Here is a 24228-nt window from a genome sequence, read left to right on the forward strand (position 1 = left end):
ATTGGTATTCATTCAGGAGAGCCCTTTCAAATGTCCTTTAAAAAAAGTATAGATTTGAATACATATATTTTGTATTTATCTTATTTCATTTCCCCGCGGTATCTAGCAGTTCATGAAAATGTTATTCTTCTGAAATACTGAAAAGGCACCAACATTGAGAAATATTGGCCGTCAAAGTGAGATTTGACCTCTCGCAATGTTTGCTGTGTTATGGTGACCTGGCACTCAATACGAAGTCCCTATTGATTTAGCCGCATCTTTAATTTGTTGATCCTTTTTTTTCCCCCCTCCAATGCTGTCCTCAGATGGTCCAGTAGGACAGGCGAGACATCAGGCAGTCGCAGAGAGGACGAGAGCCGGAGAGAGCCAGAGAGAGAGACGGAGAGAGACACATAGGAATCGGCAGCTACCAGGTACGTTGCCCATCACCTAGAGGTGAACGCGAGAGGGGATATAGTCGATGGATGGGTAGGGGGATGAGGTTCTCTCCCCGATGGATCCATCATTTTGTAAAGCCACCGGCCTCATTTTCATCTGTGATCGGATTAGAGCCGCAAGTCTCAGGTGTGTTTGATAGTCTGGCTGCCAGTTGTTCCGACCAGGAATCGGAGGCTAGGCCGCTTTGTGTGTACATTTACTTGTTATTGTGTGTGTACATGAACGTATGTGTGTGTGGGTGCCTGTTTGTGTGTGTATGTGTGTGTGTGTGTGTGTGTGTGTGTGTGTGTGTGTGTGTGTGTGTGTGTGTGTGTGTGTGTGTGTGTGTGAACCTGTGTGTGTGTGTGTGTGTGTGTGTGTGTGTGTGTGTGTGTGTGTGTGTGTGTGTGTGTGTGTGTGTGTGTGTGTGTGTGTGTGTGTGTGTGTGTGTGTGCGCTGTAGGACGACTGAAACGAAGGCTTAGTATTCTTTCATGAGACTGCGAGCCAGCTGAGACCACTAAAAGCTTTTTAGGGGCCAAAGTATCGGTAGAGTATAAAAAAGTGTTTTCTTCCAACCGTAGTGTGAGAGGATAAGGAAGTTGGTCTTGGTTTCATTCTTGCGCATGCTTTCTCCTCCTCTGTTTTCCTCTCCCTCACTCCCACACACCGGCTGAAATCTGCAAGAAAAAAAAAAACAGGGGAAAAAACTCAGTTCACACACGCATGCAAAACGTTGTTTGGTGTAAACTAGGAGGAGTCTAGCAGGAGAGAGAGAGAGAGAGAGAGAGAGAGAGAGAGAGAGAGAGAGAGAGAGAGAGAGAGAGAGAGAGAGAGAGAGAGAGCGAACAAGAGAGAGAGAGAGAGGGAGAGAGAGAGAGAGAGAGAGAGAGAGAGAGAGAGAGAGAGAGAGAGAGAGCGAACAAGAGAGAGAGAGGGAATCATTCTGAGAATAGCAGAGAAGGGGGTAGGACTCAGGCAGCATTAGCCCTTCACCTGCAGCCCTGCAGCTGCCACAGAGTCACCAGAGCTGCTCCTGAGTAGGAAGGAAAAGAGCAAGAGAGGAGTTGAGGGGAGCCGGCACAGAGAACTACAGAGAGAGAAAGAGAGAAAGAGAGAAAGAGTCAGAGAGAGAGCGACAGAGAGAGAGGGACAGAGAGAGGGACAGAGAGAGAGAGCGACAGAGAGAGAGGGACAGAGAGAGGGAGCGAAAGAGAGAGAGAGAGAGAGAGTAGTGGGGAGTAAAGAGGGAGCGAGCGCTACAGACTACATCATGCTGCTTCCCAGCGCCGCCGTGCTGTGATGCTTCTCAGGCAGAGCCCGGCCGCACACTGCAGGCACCCCCCCGGCCCCCCCGGACCCTCCCCGGCCCCACGGGCCAGCCCGGACCCCGCCTCGCTGGAGACCCGCTCCCCCCCGCCGAGCAGCTCCTCGCCGCTGTCGCGCCCGCTGCCCCCCCTCTCCGCCGGCATGTACCCCGAGGACAGCCGCGGGCCCGGGGGCATCGCCGCAGTGGACTTCCTGGAGGCGGCCTACGAGTACGCGGCCCCCAGCCCGCCCGGCCCCCCGGGGGCACCGCCCCCCCTCTACGGCCACCCGGCCGCGGCGGGCTACTACACGGGCTCCCTGGACCCCCATGGCGGGCCCCCCTCGGACGCCAGCCTGCAGTCCCTGGGCAGTGGGTCCACCAGCCCCCTGGTGTTTGTGCCCAGCAGCCCCCAGCTCAGCCCCTACCTGCACCCCACCGGGCAGCCCTACTACCTGGAGGCCCCCGCCACACCTGGGTACAGGTGAGGTCTACCTCGCTCTGTCTCTGTCTGGGTCTCTGTCTGTCTGTCTCTCTCTCTTTCTCCATATCTGTCTCTCTGTCTCTGTCTCCCTCTCTGTCTCTGTCTGTCTCCCTCTCTGACTCTGTCTCTCTCTCCGTCTGTCTCTGTCTGTCTCTCTCTCTGACTCTGTCTCTCTCTCTGTCTGTCTCTGTCTCTGTCTCTCTCTCTCTCTCTCAGTCTATCTCTCTCTCTGTCTCTGTCTGTCTCTCTCTCTCTCTCTTTCTCTTTCTCTCTCTGTCTATGTCTCTCTCTCTCTGACTCCGTCTTTCTCTCTGTCTCTCTCTCTCTCTCTCCCTCTCTCTTACTCTCCCTCTCTGTCTCTCTCTCTCTCTCTCTCTCTCTCTCTCTCTCCCTCTCTCTTACTCTCCCTCTCTGTCTCTCTCTCTCTCTCTCCCTCTCTCTTACTCTCCCTCTCTGTCTCTCCCTCTCTATTTCTCTGTCTCTGGTCTCCGGTTTGTTGTTTGTGTCGTGTGCCGCCCCCGCATGGGAGTCCCTCATGGGGGGGGGGGGGGGGGGTGGTCTGGTTCTCAGGGCGTGATTAGAACCAGCCGTGGTTGACCCGGTCAACGCACCGAGGGTGAGCGAAGGACTGTTTTAGAGGCTGCTTAGTGTGACTCTGTACCTGAGAAGAGCATGTGTTCCTCATTCAGCTGATTCTTCTACTGCGTTGATACTGAAATCGGTCCATTTTGTCGGAGCTGCGGCTGCAATACGTGCCCCTGTGAACAAGATACATTGCTATATATATGGTTACATTTTACAATAATGGTACTTTAATTCACCATTAATTAACATTAGTTAATGCAGTAACAAGCATTATTGTATCGCGTTAGCATAGGGGTTAGGGTTAGTGGGTGACTCGGACAGGGTTATCCTTAACACTAACCCTAACCCACCATCCTTCAGCGTTAACCCTAACCAATTTATAATAATACATCAACAACTTAGTAAACTCAGCCACCAGGAACATTAGTAAATGATTACCTGACCATTAGTTAACTGTTAGTTAATTCTTATTACTGCATAAACTAATGTTAATTAATGGTTCATTCATTTACCCTTGTTGTAAAGTGTTACTTAATATATATATTATATTAATCAATAAAAACATAAATATATTTATATATTTAGTTATTTTTAGGTTTTGAATACACGACAATAGGCATAATTCAAGCCCTAAGAGATAACATAAGTATTTTCTGTATTTTATATACCTAATTCGTCTTGCTAGAATAAGCGACGGGAGATCTACTTTATTAAACCGTGTGGGGTAATGGGGTATTCTGCGTATCACCAGCATGCCATGGTCTGTGTACCTCCTGGGAAAACCAATCCCAGGTTCAACCACCCTTGCCTTGGTAATGGGGGCAAGTGGATGCTTTTTAATGACTGTAATTGTGACAAGTATTATTTCTGTATTATTATCTCATGCACTGTCAACCAAGAGACAGAATGGAATTATTCTGTTGATACAAACCATTGTTATGTCCTCCAAATGAAATGGTGAACATGTAGACTTCATAACAAGCATGCTTGTCTATCCCTTCCTCTCGTATGAAAAAAAGAAAACCACATAACCATTATCGAAATGGAAAGGATCAAGTCTTACCCTGGTCTTTAAATCCAGAGATTAAGGACTTTGTTAAGACCTTGAGAAAAGAACAAGACAAGCAAAGTACACAAGTACAATTTGTTTCCTGACTTCGTTACGCTGTCCTTGCCTCTGCCAATTTTAAATCCTTGTCGTTGTCGTTGTGGTCCAGAATCGATCGTTCATATTTGTTTTACAGACATTAAGCTTGGTTCTGTCAATTTGATTATTATTTTTACATTGTCATTTTTGTTCTTGCTGCAAAAGCATCCAGTTCTCCTAGTGGGTTGTGTTAACAAAGATGCTGTGAAAATAAAGTATATTCCTTGTAACATTTGTATAGATATATCCAAGGTGCAGCTTAATAATAAAACATACATGCTATATTAAATTAGTGTTGGTTTTAAAAAATCGAATTTGACACACTGTGTTGGTGAAAGTGCATTTCTTCTTTGAGGAAGGAACAGATTTATTTTGAACAGAATACTAGAATGATGTGGATACTTTGGAATAATCTATAATCATATAAACCTAACATAATTTTCATAAGTCTATGTGCTCAGACTTCGTCCCCCCTGTGTCCCCATCAGGGTGGGTGTAGATAGTGTAAGCCACCACCCACCTAAAGGCAATAATATGCACCGCTTTGCATCATTGCTACTCTCCAACCTGTCTCCTCCTCCACCCTCTAGTTATTCCAAGTACACTCCCGAACCCTGGGGTTCCCGTGAATGTATATGGGTTTGCAGTCGTTTGCTGACACAAGCTAGGGATAATTGATGATCCGTTTTAGCAAGCCGTTTCTATAATTAGTTTAAAATGTCCCAAAGACATCCTGTGTATGCAAACTAGCTGCCTACTGATTCATAGCCAAGAGCAAACTGCTACTCATCACTCCGCGTGCGGTACAGCGCTGCGATGGCGTCTGCGATGGCGGCAAATGTTGGTTTCGCGTCAAAACAACTTCTGTGGACGCAGGCGCAGAAATGTTTACATTGCGGTAGCAAACCGTTTCACCGCGAGAAACGGGGTCAAGAGCCATGTACACCTGGGGAAACCTCTGGACTAACCCCTACCCCCCCCCCCCCCCCCACGGTCCAGCATGGGGTCCGGCCCGCAGCACTCTCTGTCCAGGGAGGACCTCTGCGACACCATCGAGGGTCTGGAGACCTACGGGGTCATGGGCTCCCTGGCCGCCTCCGTGTCCGGGTCGTCTCGGCTGGTGCCGGGTCAGGGGTCAGGGGTCGCGGTGGGCACGGTGTTCGAGCTGGCCAAGGAGACGCGGTACTGCGCGGTGTGCAGCGACTACGCCTCGGGCTACCACTACGGCGTGTGGTCCTGTGAAGGCTGCAAGGCCTTCTTCAAGAGGAGCATCCAAGGTGTGTACGCACACACACACACACACACACACACACACACACACACACACACACACACACACACACACACACGCGCACACACACACACATACACACACACACACACACACACACATGCACACAAACACACACACCCACGCAGAAGCTACACTCACTCGCATTCATACTTTGTTTCATTTTGTGTTTCTTTATGTGTCGTTTGTTGAACAAAGCAGGTTCTAGTGTCCTAAAAAGTTATAGAATATAGTAGGAAATCTGGAGTTATGTTATAACACAGAAGGACTGCTGGACCAGAGGTTCTGCTATAACACAGTAGGACTGCTGGGTCAGAAGTTCTGCTTTAACATAGTAGGACTCGATTATCTTTATTGCAAAAATATATTATTTATTAATATTATGTCCATGGATCACCTTAGTTTGTATGCTCGGCCCGCTTGTTGGGTGGTCCGCTATTCCCAGAATGTGCTAATATATTACAAGCACACCCACACCCACGCACACGCACACACGCACACACACACACGCACACACACACACACACACACACACACACACACACACACACACACACACCCACACACACACACACACACACACACACACACTCACACACATACAGACACACACAGACACACACACACACACACACACACACTCAGTGATGCATGATCGTTCTTTGGAATGCAGGAGGCAACAAAAAAAGGCAGAGGCAGGGAATAAACAAAGTTAAGTTATTACATTGGGACATTTGAAAAATGTTGATGAACATATCTGACCACATCAACTGATTAAGAAGTGAAGGAAGACGAGGCCCATAATCACAGATCTGCAAATGCCTTCCAGTGGTCGGTACCAGATGGTAAACAACAGTGACTACTACGGACTCACCCTACTGAAACTCTCTACATAAGGGTTAAGGTTAGGGTAGGAGTTAAGAGTAAGAGTTTACCCTCACCCTATTGAATATTAAATACATTAATGCATATGTTGACAGGTACAACATTACCTAAGTTAACATGAACATCATTACCCTAGTTAATATGAACACCATTACCTTAGTTAATATGAACTCCTTAGTAAACATGAGCACAATTACCTTAGTTAATATGAACACCATTACCTTAACTAACATTAATCCCACTAGAAAATGACAACCAGATCAATATTGAACTGTTTTTGAAGAATAATAACCGCCTTAATCCAAATTAACTTAATATTCATTAATGCACCCCTATGGTGAATCGTAACCCACCTCAGTTTGAAAGCATAGACCCTCTAGATCGCTCTGTCGTCGACGGCAACAAATACGAGGGAATCACAGAAATCCGCTCATCCACACAAACATATTTATTTCCCTTCTCCTATTGATCCGGCATACCGTTCATGTCTTTGGCCGAACCCCTGTAATAATTTCCACGAGGAACCCAAGCTGACCCTGCATCGGGCGGTGATTCACAGATGGGTTCTCCCTGTACTGGGAGGCGGATCACCGAGCCCCGGCAGGAATGGGCCTCGTTCTCCGTCAACAATAGAGGCAGTGATGAGATTTCATCTTGCACGTCAGGGCTATCAAAGGAGCAGAGAAGAAAAATGAGTTTCCGTCGCAAAATAATGATCATTCACACAGGTTCACGTGTGTGTGTGTGTGTGTGTGTTTGTGCGTGCATTTGTGTGCGTGTGCGCGTGCGTGTGCGCGTGCGCACACAATGAGAAATCATAGATATCAAATTGAAATTGAAAATTGTCCCTGCCTGAAAAATTTCTAAATAATAAGTGAAGCCAAAACTAGGGAGGGGTGCATGCATCATCGTGTTAGTTCATCCATGTCTCCTGTCTCTGTAGAGTTTATGAAGAGTCTGTGTGAAGTCTGTGTAGTCTGTGAGGAGTCTGTGTGAGCCCCGGCCTTATGGCCCTGTGTCCCGGATGAGTGGGGGAGGAGAGTGAATGGACGGATGAACCAGTGAATGGACGGATGAACCGTTGAATGGACGGATGAACTGGTGAATGGACGGTTGAACCGGTGAATGGACGGATGAACCTGTGAATAGATGGATAAACGGGTGATGAATAAATAGATGAAAGGGTTAATGAATGGATAAGCAGGGTGATGAATGAGAGGATAAACGGGTGATGAAAGAATAGATAAAACGTGTGATGAACGAATGGATGAACGTGTGAATGGTTGGATGCCGGTGCCTATGTCGTTCAGCCGTTACCGAACAGGCCGAGGGAAACCTCCGCCCGGGCGGTGTGCGCCGCTATCGGGACATTGTTTCACGGCTCTCTCTTGTGCTAGGCCACAACAACTACATGTGCCCGGCCACCAACCAGTGCACCATCGACCGCAACCGCAGAAAGAGCTGTCAGGCCTGTCGCCTTCGGAAGTGTTATGAAGTGGGCATGATGAAAGGAGGTGGGTTAGAGACACACACAGACACATAGACATAGACCCACACGCAGACCCACACACGCACAAGCAAACTGCCACACACACATAAACAAATGGACACACACGCATGTACACTGTGTCACACTGTGTCACACACACACACACACACATGCACATGCACACGCAAACAGACGCCTAGATACGCACACACACACACATGCACACAACCCGACATACACTCAGACATGCATGCTGCCCCACGCACACAACCACACACCACCCCATACAAACACACAAACACACACACACACACACACACACACACACACACACACACAGATACACACCACCCCACATACATACACTCACACATTTACAATGCAAAACGCACACACAAATACACACACACACACACACACACACATGCACACCGTGCATGCACCATTTTCTTTTTTTGAATTAATGATTGATTATTTTTTTTAACAAACAAATGACTGCAATTTAAATGTAAGAGAATAATATAAGATGAGACCCCTACTCCGTCCCTTATGGTCCTTGTTGACCACGTTTTGAATATTCAAAATAGAACACCTTCCTTGAGCTCGTGTTTAGAAGACTGGGCACCAAGTCAGGGTATGTTGCCAACAGCAGATAGCTCTGAGACTAACTTTAATGCGGCCTTGGAGGGAATTTCCTCTTCAGGGAGTATCAACACTCGATTAGCACGCACTATCACACTATTTGTTTTCATACTTGGTGAATGTGCAGAGTAGCCTGGCTCCGACCGCCTACGTACTTCCGCTCAATTTTCATTTCCATGGATTTGCGGTATATTTGCGGGTTTTCCCTTTCTCCGGTCCAATCAGCGAACAGAGCAAGTGGCTGAGGACAATGACGTTGAGGTTGTGCGCTAGTTGGAGTTGTAGTCAAACCAAGCCCCCAGGAACAGTGCATACTTCCGCAATCCACCAGTGCTCAGCACAGCAGCCAAGCCTGGTATTGCAGCTGTTTAAGCGGGCTGTGGACGGGTCCCTCGATTCAAGGGGCCCAGAAGTAGATACCTCCGTTCACTCCAATACAAGTGGGGAAAAGGAATGTGTCTCCGCAAAAGATGACTGGATATCAATCAAAGGCTCATAATTATCTTTATCCCATGTACTAAAATATTGTAAATTCTCTCTTTTCAAAACACCACCTCAAGCGTTTTATTAGCCGTTTTATGTTATTATTTTTTGCTGGAGAAGGAGGGGTGGGCAGTAGTGGTGGATTCAATGATTCGTTTCCGTGACCCAATTCGCGTGATTCAGTTCGCCACGAGGAGTCGTTCGCGAATCGTTCGTTCGTTCGTTCGTTCAGTCGAGTTTCCGGTAGCACTAACTCCACTGAGTCTGACTGACTCAGCTGAGAACCGTGCAATGGGGTCCATTCCATGATGCGATTTACCGCTACCGGAAACCAGGCTGAACGAACATACGATTCATGAACGACTCCTCTTAGTTCAGTCGAGTTTCCGGTGAATCGATTCACCGGAAACTCGACTGAACGTGGAGGAGTCGTTCGCGATTCAGCCTAGTTTCCGGTAACGGTGAATCGCATCATGGAATGCACACCATTGCACGGTTCTCAGTTGAGTCAGTCAGACTCAGTGTAGTTAGTGCTACCGGAAACTCGTTCGTTCGTTCAGTCGAGTTTCCGGTGAATCGAATGGTGAACGAGACGACCGAACGAACGAGAGAGACGAACCGGTTCAGTTCGTTCGTCCTAAAGACTCAGTCATTCGAACCGGTTCGCGAACGAACGAGCCAACACTAGTGGGCAGCTGAAAGGAGTCGTAGTGAAACAAATGTTGTTTCACCCCGGCATTCGGGAGGGGCTATTGCACGACTCCGTTAACTTCTCGTGTCCGAGGTTTTTCCTTTACCTTAAAGGTGCCATGACATGCTATTTTATGGATGCTTTAATATAGGTATTAGTGGGCCTCTAACGCAGTATCCAAAGACGTTCCCGAAATTCAGCCGTGGTGCAGAGTTCCAGCCACTCCGAGCCAGTTATGGAACTCGCTTGGTTATGGCAGATCCAGAGTGGCACAGGGCAGATCCAATAGTTTTGAACTCCAACAGACATCCGACTTTGATAACGTTTGTCAATGGAGAGAGGCTAGACTCTCTGTGCAAATTCAATGAAGTACGAGAGTCTGGACCAGGCTATGTGCACAGGCATCCCAGTACACACTGGGCCGCAAAGACAGGAAACAGGATTGGAGAGGAAAGATGCCTCGTGCACATGCGCACGTACGTCCGTGCGCACACGTTGACGTGCACGTACGTGGACTCGGTTCGTTCTCTTTCGTACCCCAGGTATGCGCAAGGACCGTGGGAGCCGGGTATTGAGGCGCGACAAGCGGCGTGGCGTGGCCGGCGACCGGGACAAGGGTCCCAGGCAGCTGGAGAACAGGACGTCGCCCCCGCAGGACGGGAGGAGGAACTGCGGCGGCGGCGGCTCCAGAGCGGGCGAGAGAACGGGGGCGGACGTCGGAGGAGCGGCGAGGGGTTCTCGGATCGGGATCCCCCCGGACCAGGTAGGGGAACAGGAGGTGTCTCAGGGAGTAGACTGTAGGTACATATCTATGGTCCGACGGCAGGCGAGATCAGATCTGGGTGGACTCCATCTTTGCTTCATTGTTGTTTAACACCAACCATGTCGGTCGAGGCTGGGATTTAATGTAGTCTTGTGTGAGTGATTAAGGGTAATGTGGTCTTGTGTGCGAGTTCCTGTGGGTAATGTAGTCTTGTGAACGAGTGCTTCTGGGTAATGTAGTCTTGTGTGTGAGTGCTTATGGGTAATGCAGTATTGTGTGTGTTGGGAAGGATACTTTTAAAATGTATCCAGTTACAGAATACAGAATACATGCCCAAAAATGTAACATGTAACGTATCCCGTTTCATCACTCAATCTGAGTATTGTATTCTGAATACTTGGATGTATGAGTGCTTATGGGTAATGTAGTCTTGTGTGTGAGTGCTTCTGGCTACTAACAGCAAACACTATCTCGGCCAGCATTAAGATGTAAACAAGTGTCTGTGTCCAAAGACACTCTAAGAGTCTGTAGATAAATCGAAAGTTATGAATGTAACTACGGTTCTATGAATCCTGGATGACCGTGCTTGCATGCCTTTGACCCTCACGTGACACCGGGAAGGCTATATCTTCCGGTGTCGTCACAGGATCTGTTCCTAGAATCTTCTCGCGAGAACACAAGGATTCTGAGTGACTCAATGCTCACACACGGCCACCTTGGAAGCCAGCCCGCCCCTTGCCTTCTTTTTGGGAGGGGGGGGGGGCACCCATAGCCGCAGCCCCATCATGCCAATGCCGCCCAAAACGACCGGGCTGATTGGGAGGGAGGCCCATTAAGGCCCATTCGTTGGATTCTCCACCTCTGCCAGGCTAGCCACTCTAAGCACCTGAGGCAGGCGGCTGCAGTTCCATCGGGCGCTGTCCGTGAGGCTCTCCCTCAAATGCTCGAGACCGAGGCAAGGAGGGCACCTGTTGTGACTCTCCTCAGGCTCGAGAGGAGCCGCACAGGCGACACAAAGGTGGGCCATTACGGAGGCAGCCACAGGCAGCGTGACTGGAAGCGGAAGCGAGAGCACTTCCTTCACCAGAAAAATAAATCAACCGATATGAATTAGCTTGAGCGTAAGCGCTGCTGCTAAAAAAAAGGGGAAGCCAAACTAAAACGTTACTGGGAGCGGGAGCGAGAGCACCGCCTTCACCGGTAAGTTATAAGGAAAATAAATGAATGGTTAGAACAGAGCAAAGCTAACGGCTAACACACCAAACAATAACAGAGCAATGAGGCAAACGAGTGCTGCTGGGAGCGGGAGCGAGCGCACTGCCCTCACCAACAAACACCGGCTACAACTCTTTTTCTTTCTTTAGAAATATAAGCTAGCCCTTGCACGTAGCCGGCTGTAAGCGAATTTCCTTCCTTTCTCTAAACAAAGGTTCAATACGGTACCTGTGCAGCGAAAAGATGTAAAGGAACAGATCCTCTGACGACACCGGAAGATATAACCTTCCCGGTGTCACGTGGGGGTCTCGGGTGACCATGTTGGTATTAGGTACTCGAAATGCGCGTGCGCGAGGTGGGGATATCCAGTGCTTTCAGCATCGCCTCTGGCGGTCAATAGGGATGAAATAGAACCCTCTTCTCAATAGTGAAAGGGACAGTGCAGGGGGGGTGGCTTGGCCCTCGATGGTTCATCGCTGTCTCCCCATTGGTCCAGGTGCTCCTGGTCCTCCAGGGGGCGGAGCCTCCCATCCTGTCCTCCCGGCAGAAGATGAACCGGCCGTACACCGAGGTCAGCATGATGACGCTGCTCACCAGCATGGCCGACAAGGAGCTTGTCCACATGATCGCATGGGCCAAGAAGGTCCCAGGTTAGGACTTTCACGATATAAGCCCTAAAAAATGTGAGAACGTTTATTGTAGCTGAAACACACAAACTTTGAGGATTATTAGTTGTTCTTCTCGTGATGTTTGAAAGACATGTTTTGTCAGGTGAATGAGGAAAACGTGTGCTGTTGTGTGCCCTCTGAACACTATTTTTGGATTTTATTAGAGATAGAGTGTGTGCTAGGTAGATGTTTGTATTCTAGTTAGCCATTGGTTTATTGCTAGATCACTTTCGTAAAATTTTTGTTCAAGTGGACTCATGTATGAACTCTAAAATGTTGTAGTTGGGCTTTTGTGGGGGCTTTTATTCTAGCTATCAGGCTTTCTATACAATGAGGTAGGAATCCATGAACATACTGTTATTTTTCTAAATCACTAACCAACTGGAAACCTTTCTAATATGGCCATCTTTCTGGGTATTTAAAGGTTATGTTCAGGTCATCCATCTAAGTGTTGAGGTTCTTTTGGTGGTTGTCTGGCAACTAGATTCTTATTGGACCCCCAGTTACTCGAATGTAAAGTTGTGTGGTCAAGTGTTCTGTACAATGGACCGTCATTGATTGTCCCAGAGTGCGCTCACTTTAGTCTGCGTCACTATATAGGCAAATAAATCCACACGATAATTTATTGTGTGCTCTGCAGTGTGTGTGTGTTTGTGGATTCTGTGTGTGTGTGTGTGTGTGTGTCTGTGTGTGTGTGTGTGTGGTGCTCACTTTTTGTGTGATATCATTGTGAAGACCTTACATTACCTAGCTGTTGCCTAGGTGTCAGGTGTAGACACACACACACACACACACACACACACACACACACACACACACATTCAAGCATACACACAGAATCATTAAGGTTGTTGGTAATTATAGTCATCACATTTGACAGGGTTGTTTGACCAATCTGCTGGCACCCCGTGGAGCGTAAATGCAGGATAAGGCATGCTAAGCACACACACACACACACACACACACACACACACACACACACACACACACACACACACACACACAGAGCATGCAGGGTAAACACTGGATATGGTAAACTCCCCTCTCCCCACACACACACACACACACACACATCACAAAGAAAATACTCACCAAAACATTAACACAGACGGCCGCGTGACACCCAGGCACTCACTGAGCGAATCCTTATTCTGTGGCAGTAAAGCGGCGTGCGTCACTGAGAGCCTTAAGGAACAGCGCCTTAATTGCGCGGGTCGTGGGTACTTAAATATAAATTGGGGCAGCTGAGTGCTGTGGATTACTGGCACGCGGTGAAAATAGGCAGATTGCAGGCGTTCCCGTTGCATCGTGGCCGGGTTAGCCCTGCCCTGACAAGAGTGGGAAACAAAAACCAAACGCAGAACGCCACTCTGGTGTGAAACGTGAGGATAGTGATCAGACACGTGACTGGACTTTGTCGTGTGAAATTTCAAAGGTAATATTGAATCAGAAGTTTATGCAAGGCTAAGCATTTTTTCAACTTCCAAAATGTGGATGGGCAAAACACTGTATATCTATACAGAACAAATCTGTAAATATTACAGCTTTGAATAGCCTATATTCTGTGGAAGTACTGCCTGCATCATCGTCCCATATTGTAGCCTTGTATGTGAGTGCTAATGGGTAATGTAGTCTTGTGTAAGAGTTCCTAAGGGTAATGTAGTCTCGTGTTTGAGTGCTTATGGATAATTTTGTCTTGTGTGATGGCTTAAGAGTGATGTAGTCTCGTGTGTGAGTGCCTATGTAGTCTTGTGTGTGAGTGCTTATGGGTAATGTGGTCTTGTGTATGAGTGCTTATGGGTAATGCAGTCTTGTGAATGAGTGCTTCTGGGTAATGCAGTGTTGGGTGTGAGTGCTTATGAGTAATGTAGTCTTGTTTTGATTGCTTCTGGGTAATGCAGTCCTTTGTGTGGCAGGCTTCCTTGAGCTGTCCCTTCATGACCAGGTGCAGCTCCTGGAGAGTTCCTGGCTGGAAGTCCTGATGATCGGCCTCATCTGGAGGTCCATCCACTACCCTGGGAAACTCATCTTCGCACAAGACCTCATCCTGGACAGGTGGGAACCCATGCTCATGCTCCCTCTGTCTCTGTCTCTATGTCTCCGTCTATATGTCTCTCTCTGTCTCTCTCTCCCTGTCTCTGTCTGCCTGACTCTCTTACTCTGTCTCTGTCCCTCTGTCTTTCCTACTCTCTATCTCTCTGTCTCTTTCTCTCTCTCTGTCTCTCTGTCTTTCCAACTCTCTCTCTCTCTCTCTCTCTCTCTCTCTCTCTCTCTCTCTCTCTCTCTCTCTGTCCTTCTTGCAGGATCCTTTCATTGTTTTTCTTTATGTTTGTTCTTTCTTTCCGTGTTCCCCATGTGCAACATGGAGAACACACTCTGACACACTCTCTGAGAGGCAGTAATACACACACACACAAACATACAAACACAAAGAAAGAAAATGACGTGTGACATGCACACACACACACACACACACACGCACACATGCACACACACACACACCCACACACACAGTATATAAAATCAGCATTGTCGATTTTTCGTTTCACACCTTGGCAGTCCTTGTGCATCTTCAAATAGTCAAGGTGAAAGACTCATTATCTGCTCCCCCTACGGGGCCCAGAGGAGCCAAACCTCCCTCCAGCACCACCAGCACCACCAGCACCACCAGCACCACCAGCACCACCAGCACCACCAGCACCACAGCACCCAATCCACCACAATCATTAGTGTGCCGGGCCGGCAACTAGGCGAGATTCAATCAGAACCTCAATACAATCGGCAAGATGGAGGTGGACTGCCAAGGAGATGAGAGAGAGAGAGAGAGAGAGAGAGAGAGAGAGAGAGAGAGAGAGAGAGAGAGAGAGAGAGAGAGAGAGAGAGAGAGACAGAGACAGAGAGAGAGAGAGAGAGAGAGAGAGAGAGAGAGAGAGAGAAAGAGAGAGAGACAGAGAGAGAGAGAGAGAGAGAGAGAGAGAGAGAGAGAGAGAGAGAGAGAGAGAGAGACAGAGAGAGAGAGAGAGAGAGAGAGAGAGAGAGAGAGAGAGAGACACAGAGAGAGAGAGAGAGAGAGAGAGAGAGAGAGAGAGAGAGAGAGAGAGAGAGAGACAGAGAGAGAGAGAGAGAGAGAGAGAGAGAGAGATTGGAAAAAGTGAGTGAGAGAACGAGTGAGAGACAGAGAGCAAGCCAGGGAGAGAGAGAGAGAGAGTAGAGCAGTGTTATAGGGACACAAAACAGGGCTGTTTTTTAGGCACGACTTGTTCCCTCCGCTTCCTCTGGTAAACAACACGGCCCTGCCACACTGGATCCCCTTTAAAGACCAGGAGGGAGAGAGGGGGAGAGAGGGAGAGGGAGGAGAGAGGGAGATAAAGATGGATGAAGAAGCAGAAGAATAGGGAGCCCGACTCGCAGACAGACGGAGAACCCCTACCCTCTAATGTCCTCCATGGTCCCATTTGATCCAAAGGGGTATTAGGGATCATTACCTCTGAAAAGCCCGTCCCCATCGGAGTGTCCTCAGCCAATTGGATTTGATGGCAAAAATGCAGCGGGTGAAGAGTGACGGATTCCTCTTTCTGGGTTCAGAGGCTTTATCTTCCTCTTCAGATCCATCTCGGGTATTATCCAGCTCGCGACCATTGTCTGCTCAAACTGTGCGGAGACATGGCCATCCGTCCATTACTTGTTCCACCGCGCCCCCCCCCCCGCGCCCCCAGATGGTTCGAGCCCCCAGTCATCGTCAGACTTGAAGATTTCCCACTTTCTTTCGCTTCATATTTGTTTGAAGCAATCATGTGTCTGGATGCATGGTATACATGTGAACGGATCGTTAAAGCATGAAAACTGATTGGTGGAGTGTGGCCTGGGATTTGTAAACAATGTGTGTGGATTTGTAATACACATGCCCCCTCCTCTTCCCCTTCCTGCAAACACACCTGCCCTGACCTCGATGACTTTCCCAGCAAATCCAATTAATCTAGACTTAATGATAGTGAAAAGAACTAACGATGCACATAAAAGCCATGAAAGGTCCACAACAAAAAGAGAAGATTTAATGAAAGGAAAATTGGTGATATTGATTTAGCTCTTAAATCTTGATGAATTGGATTTACTGGGAAGAAGTGGCCATCGCCTTCCGACAAAAGTCTGTTTGCTGAAGAACAGCACAGGGCCTGGGGAGTTCAAAGCAGTGCACCAGTCTGTCAGCACGCTTTACAAACCAGTGCATCGTCGGTCAGCACGCTTTACAAACCAGTGCATTGTCGGTCAGCACGCTTTACGAACCAGTGCACCAGTCTGTCAGCACGCTTTACAAACCAGTGCATCGTCGGTCAGCACGCTTTACAAACCAGTGCATCGTCGGTCAGCACGCTTTACAAACCAGTGCACCAGTCTGTTAGCACGCTTTACAAACCAGTGCACCAGTCTGTTAGCACGCTTTACAAACCAGTGCACCAGTCTGTTAGCAAGCTTTAAAAACCAGTGCACCAGTCTGTTACCATGCTTTACAAACCAGTGGACCAATCTGTTAGCACGCTTTACAAACCGGTGCACCAATCTGCTAGCAGACTTTACAATTCCATGAGTAAGGATTTCAACTATGTTTATTATTTTTTAAGTCATGTGACCCCATGGGGGCTCCTCAGTAATGCAAGGCGGAGCCCACTCGAAATCCATAATGTAAAAGGGAACCACCAATTAGGGTTATTGTGGTTGGGATCCCGCCTTGATTGACAACAGACAGTTTCCCCTCACTGTCCCCCCACTGTGGTGGACCGCAGACCCCCGATGGCCTAAGGAAGTTGTTCTGCTCCCTGTCTCTCCAGGACTGAGGGGGACTGCGTAGAGGGCATGGCGGAGATCTTCGACATGCTGCTGGCCACCGTCTCACGCTTTCGGATGCTCCAGCTGAACCCTGAGGAGTTTGTCTGTCTCAAGGCCATCATCCTGCTCAACTCTGGTGAGTGGACACCAAACACCTAACCCTAGCCCTAGCCCAAACCCTAACCCTAACCCTGTCTCAAAGCCATCATTCTGCTCAACTCCGGCGTGTCTTTTTAAAGCACTCTAATCCAACCCAGCACTTCATTCTTATTTACCGGACCATGTTTTGCAGCATAATTCCCGTTCCCTGGGGTAAATAGTGGTCACGTTGGCCAAATACGCCCACCGAAGTGTAGCACTGATGTGTACAGGCACATTAGCTGAACAGAGTGTTCTCGAAAGGTCTGTATCATCAATGTTTCCGATACACGTCCCCATGACAACGTGACAGAGAGGGGGGCGGGGACCTGTGTGTGTGCATGTGCGTGTGCGTGTGTGTGTGTCTGTGCCAGAGACTATTACCTACTAATATGAGAATCGGTTGGTCTTGAGGTACCTGGAAGAACAACTAATGTTCTGAATGGGCGTGACCGAAGAGATGGGATGTGAACTTTCCCCCGTCGGTCGAGTCAGTTGAGACAGTTTCTACGTGACGAACCGATTCAGATATTAGTCGGCTACACCTGGTCCACGCAGCCTTCCTCCGCTGGAGTTTATCCCCTCTCGCCTGCAACACGTCCGTCTCTCTTCACTGAACACAAAAACACAAAAAGCCCATCAAAGAAATATACTGTTTACATACATTTGTCTCAGATTATCTCAGCCTCTGTGGTTTTTCCTCTCTCTCTCTCTCTCTCTCTCTCTCTCTCTCTCTCTCTCTCTCTCTCTCTCTCTCTCTGATTGAGCGAGTTTTGCGGAGCGTGTGTGGGAGCGATTTGGATTTTGAAGTTTAACTTTTTTCAGTTTTTTTTCGGTAAATGTTTTGCGAGGTGTTTGGTGGGTTTTGGTGTTACTTTGGGGTGTTTTTTGCAATCGACCAGCGGCTGCTGGTTGGTGCGCCTGGAGTATGGCGGCGTTCGGGGAGCTTCGAGATCTCCACCACCTTCCCGTGTTCAGTGGAGGACTGCAGTCTGGCAGTGGCAGGTGTTGTCGGGCACAGCAGCATCAGGTCTGCGGCCCGGATGAACGGAGGGGTCGTTATTTTTGTGGACAGCGTGGCCAAGGCAAACAAAGTGGTGGAATCTGGGATCGTTGTGAAGGATTTGTTTGTGTCCGTGTCTCCGCTAACAACGCCGGCAGCGAGGTTTACTATCTCTAACATCCCTCCGTTCATTGGCGACGAGGTTCTGGTTCGGGAACTATCGAGGCACGGGAAAATAGTGTCTGCAATCATTAAGCTGCCGTCGGGATGCAAATCTCCCCTGCTGCGGCATGTAGTGTCAAACAGACGGCAAGTGCACATGATTCTGAACAAGAAGGACAGTGAACTGAGTTTAGATTTTCAATTAAGGGTGGATGACTTTGAATATGCTGTGTTTGTAAACTCTGGAACTCTAAAGTGTTTTGGCTGCGGAAAAGAAGGGCATTTAGTCAGAGCTTGCCCGGAAATAGCCCCCGAAAATCGGGCTGAGCCTGCTGAGGCGACAGCAGGCTCCTCCAAAGATGTGGACGCTGTAAAACAGCGGGCTGCAAGCATTGAGATCACAGAAGAAAATGTTGTAACTGCAGAGCAGTGTTGGGAAAATCCAAAAAAGGCAACTCATGATGATGAAAATGTTGAAATTGGAAAGCAGGTTCTTAAAAATCCTGAACGTTTTTTTCTATGTGTTGAAAAAAAGAGTGAGTGCGTTGTACAGGAGAAGGGGGACGATATTATTACAGAACCAGCAGAGAGTGTAGAGGCTGGGCCCAGCTCTGCTGCAGTAGAGCAGAGTGACAGTGAGGGTGGGTTGATGGAGGAGACAGTAGGTGTAAGGCTCCCCTTCTTAAAAAGAAACAGGCCAGGGAAACCTGTGGCTCTAAAGCAAAGAAAACAGCAGCTAGGGAGGAGCAGACAGTCTAGTGAGGAGGAGGAGGAGATGGAGGACTGTGTAACAGACAGCCAGCCCCTCACTGACTAACCAGTTGCTTCTGCTTCACAGCTGGATGGGATGTACTCAGTACATAGTATACAGGTGTTCTTGAAAAAAACAAAAAATATGAAGAATGTCCAGTATGATAAATATTTTGCAGACAAAATATGCTGTTGTTTTCTGTAAAATCTCAGATGAACATCAGAGGGGAGGGAGGTTTCACTGAGAATATTATAGATTGAAAAAAATTGGACAGAGACTAGCAAAAGAGCTAAGCAATGTTGAAGATGCAGAGGGTATATAAAGCAGTGTGCCTGCTGTCTCTGCTAGCATGTGTCTCTCATAACATCAGCTTTAATTAGCTTTAATAACTTTCCACTCTCAATGTGATTTTTTTTAACGGCGTTTTAATGAGTGTGTTTATTTAGTGATTTATTATTTATTGCTGTCTAATCTAAAGTCTTTGTTGTCTGTGTTAAAAGGTTAATTGTTGATTTGATTTCGACTTCAAGAATTACTACTACGACTGAAAATACACAACGCAGAGTCTGTCCGAACAGTATAGAAATAAGCTGAAATCTAACAAAAGAAACAGTGAATAAAGTAAAAAAAATCACCGTTGCACTGGTTTGTAAAGCGTGCTGACAGACTGGTGCACTGCTTTGCACTCCCCAGGCCCTGTCCTGTTCTTCAGCAAACAGACTCTCTCTCTCTCTCTCTCTCTCCAGGGGCCTTCTCGTTCTGCACCAGCACCATGGAGGCCCTTCACGACAGCCTGGCCGTTCAGGGCATGCTCGACACCATCACGGACGCCCTCATACACCACATCAGCCAATCAGGATGCTCCATCCAGCAGCAGTCCCGGCGGCAGGCGCAGCTGCTGCTTCTGCTGTCCCACATCAGACACATGAGGTAGGAGGACTGATACATCAGATACATGAGGTAGGACTAACACATCAGACACATGAGGTAGGAGGACTAACACATCAGACACATGAGGTAGGAGGACTAACACATCAGACACATGAGGTAGGAGTCAAACATTAGACACATGAGGTAGGACTAACACATCAGACACATGAGGTAGGAGGACTAACACATCAGACACATGAGGTAGGAGTCACACACATCAGACACATGAGGTAGGACTAACACATCAGACACATGAGGTAGGAGTCAAACATCAGACACATGAGGTAGGACTAACACATCAGACACATGAGGTAGGAGTCAAACATCAGACACATGAGGTAGGACTAACACATCAGACACATGAGGTAGGAGTCAAACATCAGACACATGAGGTAGGAGTCAAACATCAGACACATGAGTAGGAGGACTAACACATCAGACACATGAGGTAGGAGTCAAACATCAGACACATGAGGTAGGAGTCTAGAAACATGAGGTAGGTCTCACATGAGTCTAGTCATACGAGTCTAGACACATGAGGTCTGACACTCTTGGCCACGCGTATCAGACTTTAGAACTTCTCAAGTTCTTAGCCTTAGCCATGCGTTCCTTGGATTGGGTCTCAGCCGGAGCCACAACAAACGTGGGGTGGCTGACCGATGATGTGTGACTCAGAGTCTGTCTGATCCTGACTGAGCCGATAGCATCCTGTCAATAGCCTACCGTGGCCACACGGCCAGCAACCGGTGAACTAAAGCTTTACTTAAGTTCGGAGGTCAAGCTAAACTGTGAGACAAAGTGTTCAGACAAAGGTTCTCTTCAGACGAATGTCTTAGTAACAAAACAGGAAACACAAATCACAACTCTGCCCACACACTGTGTGTCTGGTTTCCGTTCAAAGCTCTGATACGACTCTAGTAGGTCCATCTAGTTCAGGGATGGGCAACTTTCATGATAAAGAGGGCCACATTTTTTATCATAACCATCGGAGGGCCACATCACTGCACACTTCAACTAAACGTGAGCTGAGAGAAGCTACATAATTTTGAATTTGGTAGATGATTTCCAGTATTCTGGTGCATTTTGGCGATGGCCACTACCTAAAAAATCGTCCAGAATCATAACCTATGTACGGTATGTTAATTGAACCAACATACATTCATTTCATGTTTTCCATGCTCAAACAGCCACATGAATGGTCAGTATTTTTATCAGTGCAAAGGGCTCACATACATCATCATTCAATGAAGTCAAAAAACTGAAAAACAGTGGCCCAACATTAAGTGCAACAACTCAATGAACTCAAACCCAACAAACAGTTGTAGTAGTTGTAGTGGCGACTTAAGTGGATCTTTAATGACTGATATCGCTTCTAAGCAAACTAGACGCATGGGTTTGCCTTTGAATTCTATGAATTCTTCTCATCTTTCTTGAACGAGTTTTCTGTAACTCGATCAATTATTATTATTATTATAATTTTTTTTTTTTTATTTATTATTATTTTTTTTATAATTATGTGCGGGCTGAGTGGGCATGCGGGCCGCGGGCCGCATGCCCGCGGGCCGCATGCGGCCCGCGGGCCGCCAGTTGCCCATCCCTGATCTAGTTGGTCTAGCAGACCAAATGATAAATGGACCGCATTTATCCGAAGCGCTTTACAATATTGCCTGACATTCCGCTGTTCATGCACACATTCACACACCGACGGCTGGGTCAACCATGCAAGGCGACAGCCAGCTCGTCGCGAGCAGTTAGGGTGAGGTGCCTTGCTCAGGGGTCACACCTCGACACTCGGGGAGCGAAATAGCAACATCCCGGTTAGCAGCCAACCCGCTCTACCTCCTGAGCCGCTGCCACCCAGACCAGAGTCCAGAGAGATTTAGGAGGTCTTTTGTTCCTGCAGCAGCTGGGCTTTTTAATAAGGACTACCGATTTGATGGTTATAATTCTGCTCTATTCATATTTATTGAAGCTGTTGACCGGTTGTAGCAATATGGCATACTGGCAACGGTGATACAATCTTGCAAATTGCTAATTTGCTCTTCCTAATATTGTTATTTAATCCCTATTTATCATTCACTTTTTAACCTTCTATTATTTAACTATGAGAGTGGAACATACTCCCACTGCGACCACGCTCGGTCCTTGTTTTAGGTTGGTACTTGTATTCCTGTGTTGCACTGTATGTTCTATGTTTAATACAGACCATGGTGGCAAACCAGTTTCCCCATTGGGGATGAATAAAGGTAATCCTATCCTAATGCTCGTCAGTCCTCTCCCTACCTTATGTCCCCCGCCCTAACCCTCCGCTTGTCGTCCCCCCCCCCCCTCCCCCCAGTAACAAAGGCATGGAGCACCTGTACAGCATGAAGTGCAAGAACAAAGTGCCACTGTACGACCTGCTGCTGGAGATGCTGGACGCCCACCGTCTCCAGCGGCCCGTCAAGGCGGCCTCCCACCCCCGGGGCGGGGGTCCGGGCGACCGCGAGACAGCCTGCACCAGCGGAAGCTCCAGCTGCTCCGAGTTAGGTACCGGGCACCGCGGGGCCGGCGGGCTAGAGGGCCACGGTCGGGCCCCCGGTCCCGGGGTGCTCATCAGCGGGGGGCCCCTCCACGAGTGTGCGTCCGTCTGAGAGACACGCTGGCAGCGCGCCCCCTTGTGGTGGATCTGAGTTATGAAAGCCCTTTTTTTGCTGTGAATCGGGTGTGGTTGGTGGGGGGGGGGATAGAGAGAACGGGGATGATAGGGCGCCGGCGATATGGGCGATCCGATTTAAAAAAAAAAAGACGTATTTGAATGTTCATTTAGCCATGATTGTTTTGTTTTATTTAAGTGATTTTACTTGAGTGAGTTTCGCATTTTTATGGAGTTCCTTTAGCAACATTCCAACACATTTTCGTTGACTTGTCTAAATCGGGTTCAGCGCTCACTGGATACCGTTCAAACTGTGTGTGAGCGTATGAATCGGGCGGGGATAACATCTTTGGAGTCCTGCTCACGACCGTAGCAGACTGCGTCTTGACATTTCGTGGCCTAGCTGGCTAACTAGCTAACGGCTAGTTTTTTATACCCATGTGGTGCCATATGCTGAATGTAAAATCCTCTTCACTCTCTTGTGGTGCCTTGCCCCATCTATCTGCCTTCATGACCGCCCATTTGTGCCAACTGCATGCCAAGCGGGGTGAGATTGTTGTAAACCAAAAAAGGCTTAATTTCTCTCTGTGCCAATGCAACTTGCAATGTCATAAAGCTTTAGTGCCTTCTTAAGAATTGGGACGAAGCCTTAATTCATATTTTGGGGGAAGGTTAATGTAATTTCTATGATGTACTGAATATATCAGTTCCCTCTATGAATATCTTCTTGCGTATTGGGGTCTTGGGGTATTGATAGAAGTGCTAACGAAAGTCATAGCTTTACACTGCGTAATTTAAGACAATTGGCATTTTCTTTTCTATAGTAGATCTGTTTTCTATGCGTATCAGAACATGTTTTTTGTCTTTTTGTTCAGTCTAAATTTGTATATTATGTGCAGGGCTGAAAAAAATGGGGTAGATTTTTGCGGGAACATTTGAAGGGTCTGTAAATTATACCTGTCTTTAAGTTGACGTACGTGGATAGTCTTGATGCCGTTGCCAAGGCTACGAGGACACACAATGCACTCGAGTGAATACAGGAATGTACACAACCTTGAGTGGAGAGGGACACATAATGATATCTACACAGAAACAAAATTAAAGCTTAATACACCGCCAGGCTCTTCTGTGGGCCCGGAGACGTATGACTCTAATCAACTGTCCATGATAAGATGTGAGTGCATTGTTCTGAACTAATATTAAGGAGATTCTTGGTGGTGGTTCCAAGTCATAATATGGACGCCAAAGGCACAACAAGCAGCCAAAAAACGATTTGTCAAAGAAGTTTGTACCCGTCAATATTTGGGCTTTTTGCCAAGCAAGTACATTCTTTCCAGGGACATACCCAAGAAATGATCTGTGTTTGCCCATCCTGAGATTATAAAGCCAGAGAGCAAACTAGAGTGCACCATTGAATGATAATTGGTCATCTTTTTGAAGTTGCTTGTCTGAGTTTCATGTTGGTCCCCAATATCTGTTCCAGTTTGCTGTTTTGACTACTGTGCCTTGCTAGCCGTTTGATGCGGCTAGCAATCACTCGCGGCCAAAGTGAAGTCACTTTGGCTGCGAGTGTAAAGAGAAACCTACTTTAGTGTCCGTTGATCCCACATGAGTGTTGTTTACTGTTTATTAAAATAAAGGTCCTAATAGTGAAATTGTTGCAGACCTTGTTTCGCTACCTCATTCGAAATAGTCTCCTCAGCCAAAAACAAGTCTGAAA

At 47.7% G+C, this 24228-nt stretch overlaps 1 protein-coding gene across 3 annotated transcripts; it reads left to right on the forward strand.

Moving 5' to 3' along the window:
- Nucleotides 1-293: 293 nt before the first annotated feature.
- Nucleotides 294-24163, forward strand: esr1 (estrogen receptor 1). Of its 3 annotated transcripts, none has more exons than XM_030345917.1 (10): nt 294-413; nt 1118-2206; nt 4938-5215; nt 7512-7628; nt 9962-10182; nt 11894-12047; nt 13982-14120; nt 16892-17025; nt 19690-19873; nt 22212-24163. In XM_030345917.1, the coding sequence occupies exons 2-10, from the start codon at nt 1719-1721 to the stop codon at nt 22504-22506; spliced, it is 2010 nt and encodes a 669-aa protein (XP_030201777.1). In that variant the 5' UTR covers nt 294-413; nt 1118-1718; the 3' UTR covers nt 22507-24163. The 3 variants fall into 3 exon arrangements, with proteins under 3 accessions (XP_030201777.1, XP_030201776.1, XP_030201778.1); XM_030345918.1 differs by having other exon boundaries at nt 341-413; nt 1104-2206; XM_030345916.1 differs by having other exon boundaries at nt 321-2206.
- Nucleotides 24164-24228: the final 65 nt, after the last annotated feature.

Source organism: Gadus morhua, chromosome 21 (genome assembly GCF_902167405.1).
Source record: "Gadus morhua chromosome 21, gadMor3.0, whole genome shotgun sequence".
NCBI classification, from domain to species: domain Eukaryota; kingdom Metazoa; phylum Chordata; class Actinopteri; order Gadiformes; family Gadidae; genus Gadus; species Gadus morhua.

What these genes read in the sequence shown, in the direction of transcription:
- esr1 (XM_030345917.1), top strand. Translation starts at nt 1,719, where the DNA reads ATGCTTCTCAGGCAGAGCCCGGCCGCACACTGCAGGCACCCCCCCGGC. An exon ending in CCCGCCACACCTGGGTACAG is followed by an intron (nt 2,207 to 4,937) that starts GTGAGGTCTACC and finishes CCCACGGTCCAG; the next exon opens with CATGGGGTCCGGCCCGCAGC. An exon ending in TCCCACATCAGACACATGAG is followed by an intron (nt 19,874 to 22,211) that starts GTAGGAGGACTG and finishes CCCTCCCCCCAG; the next exon opens with TAACAAAGGCATGGAGCACC.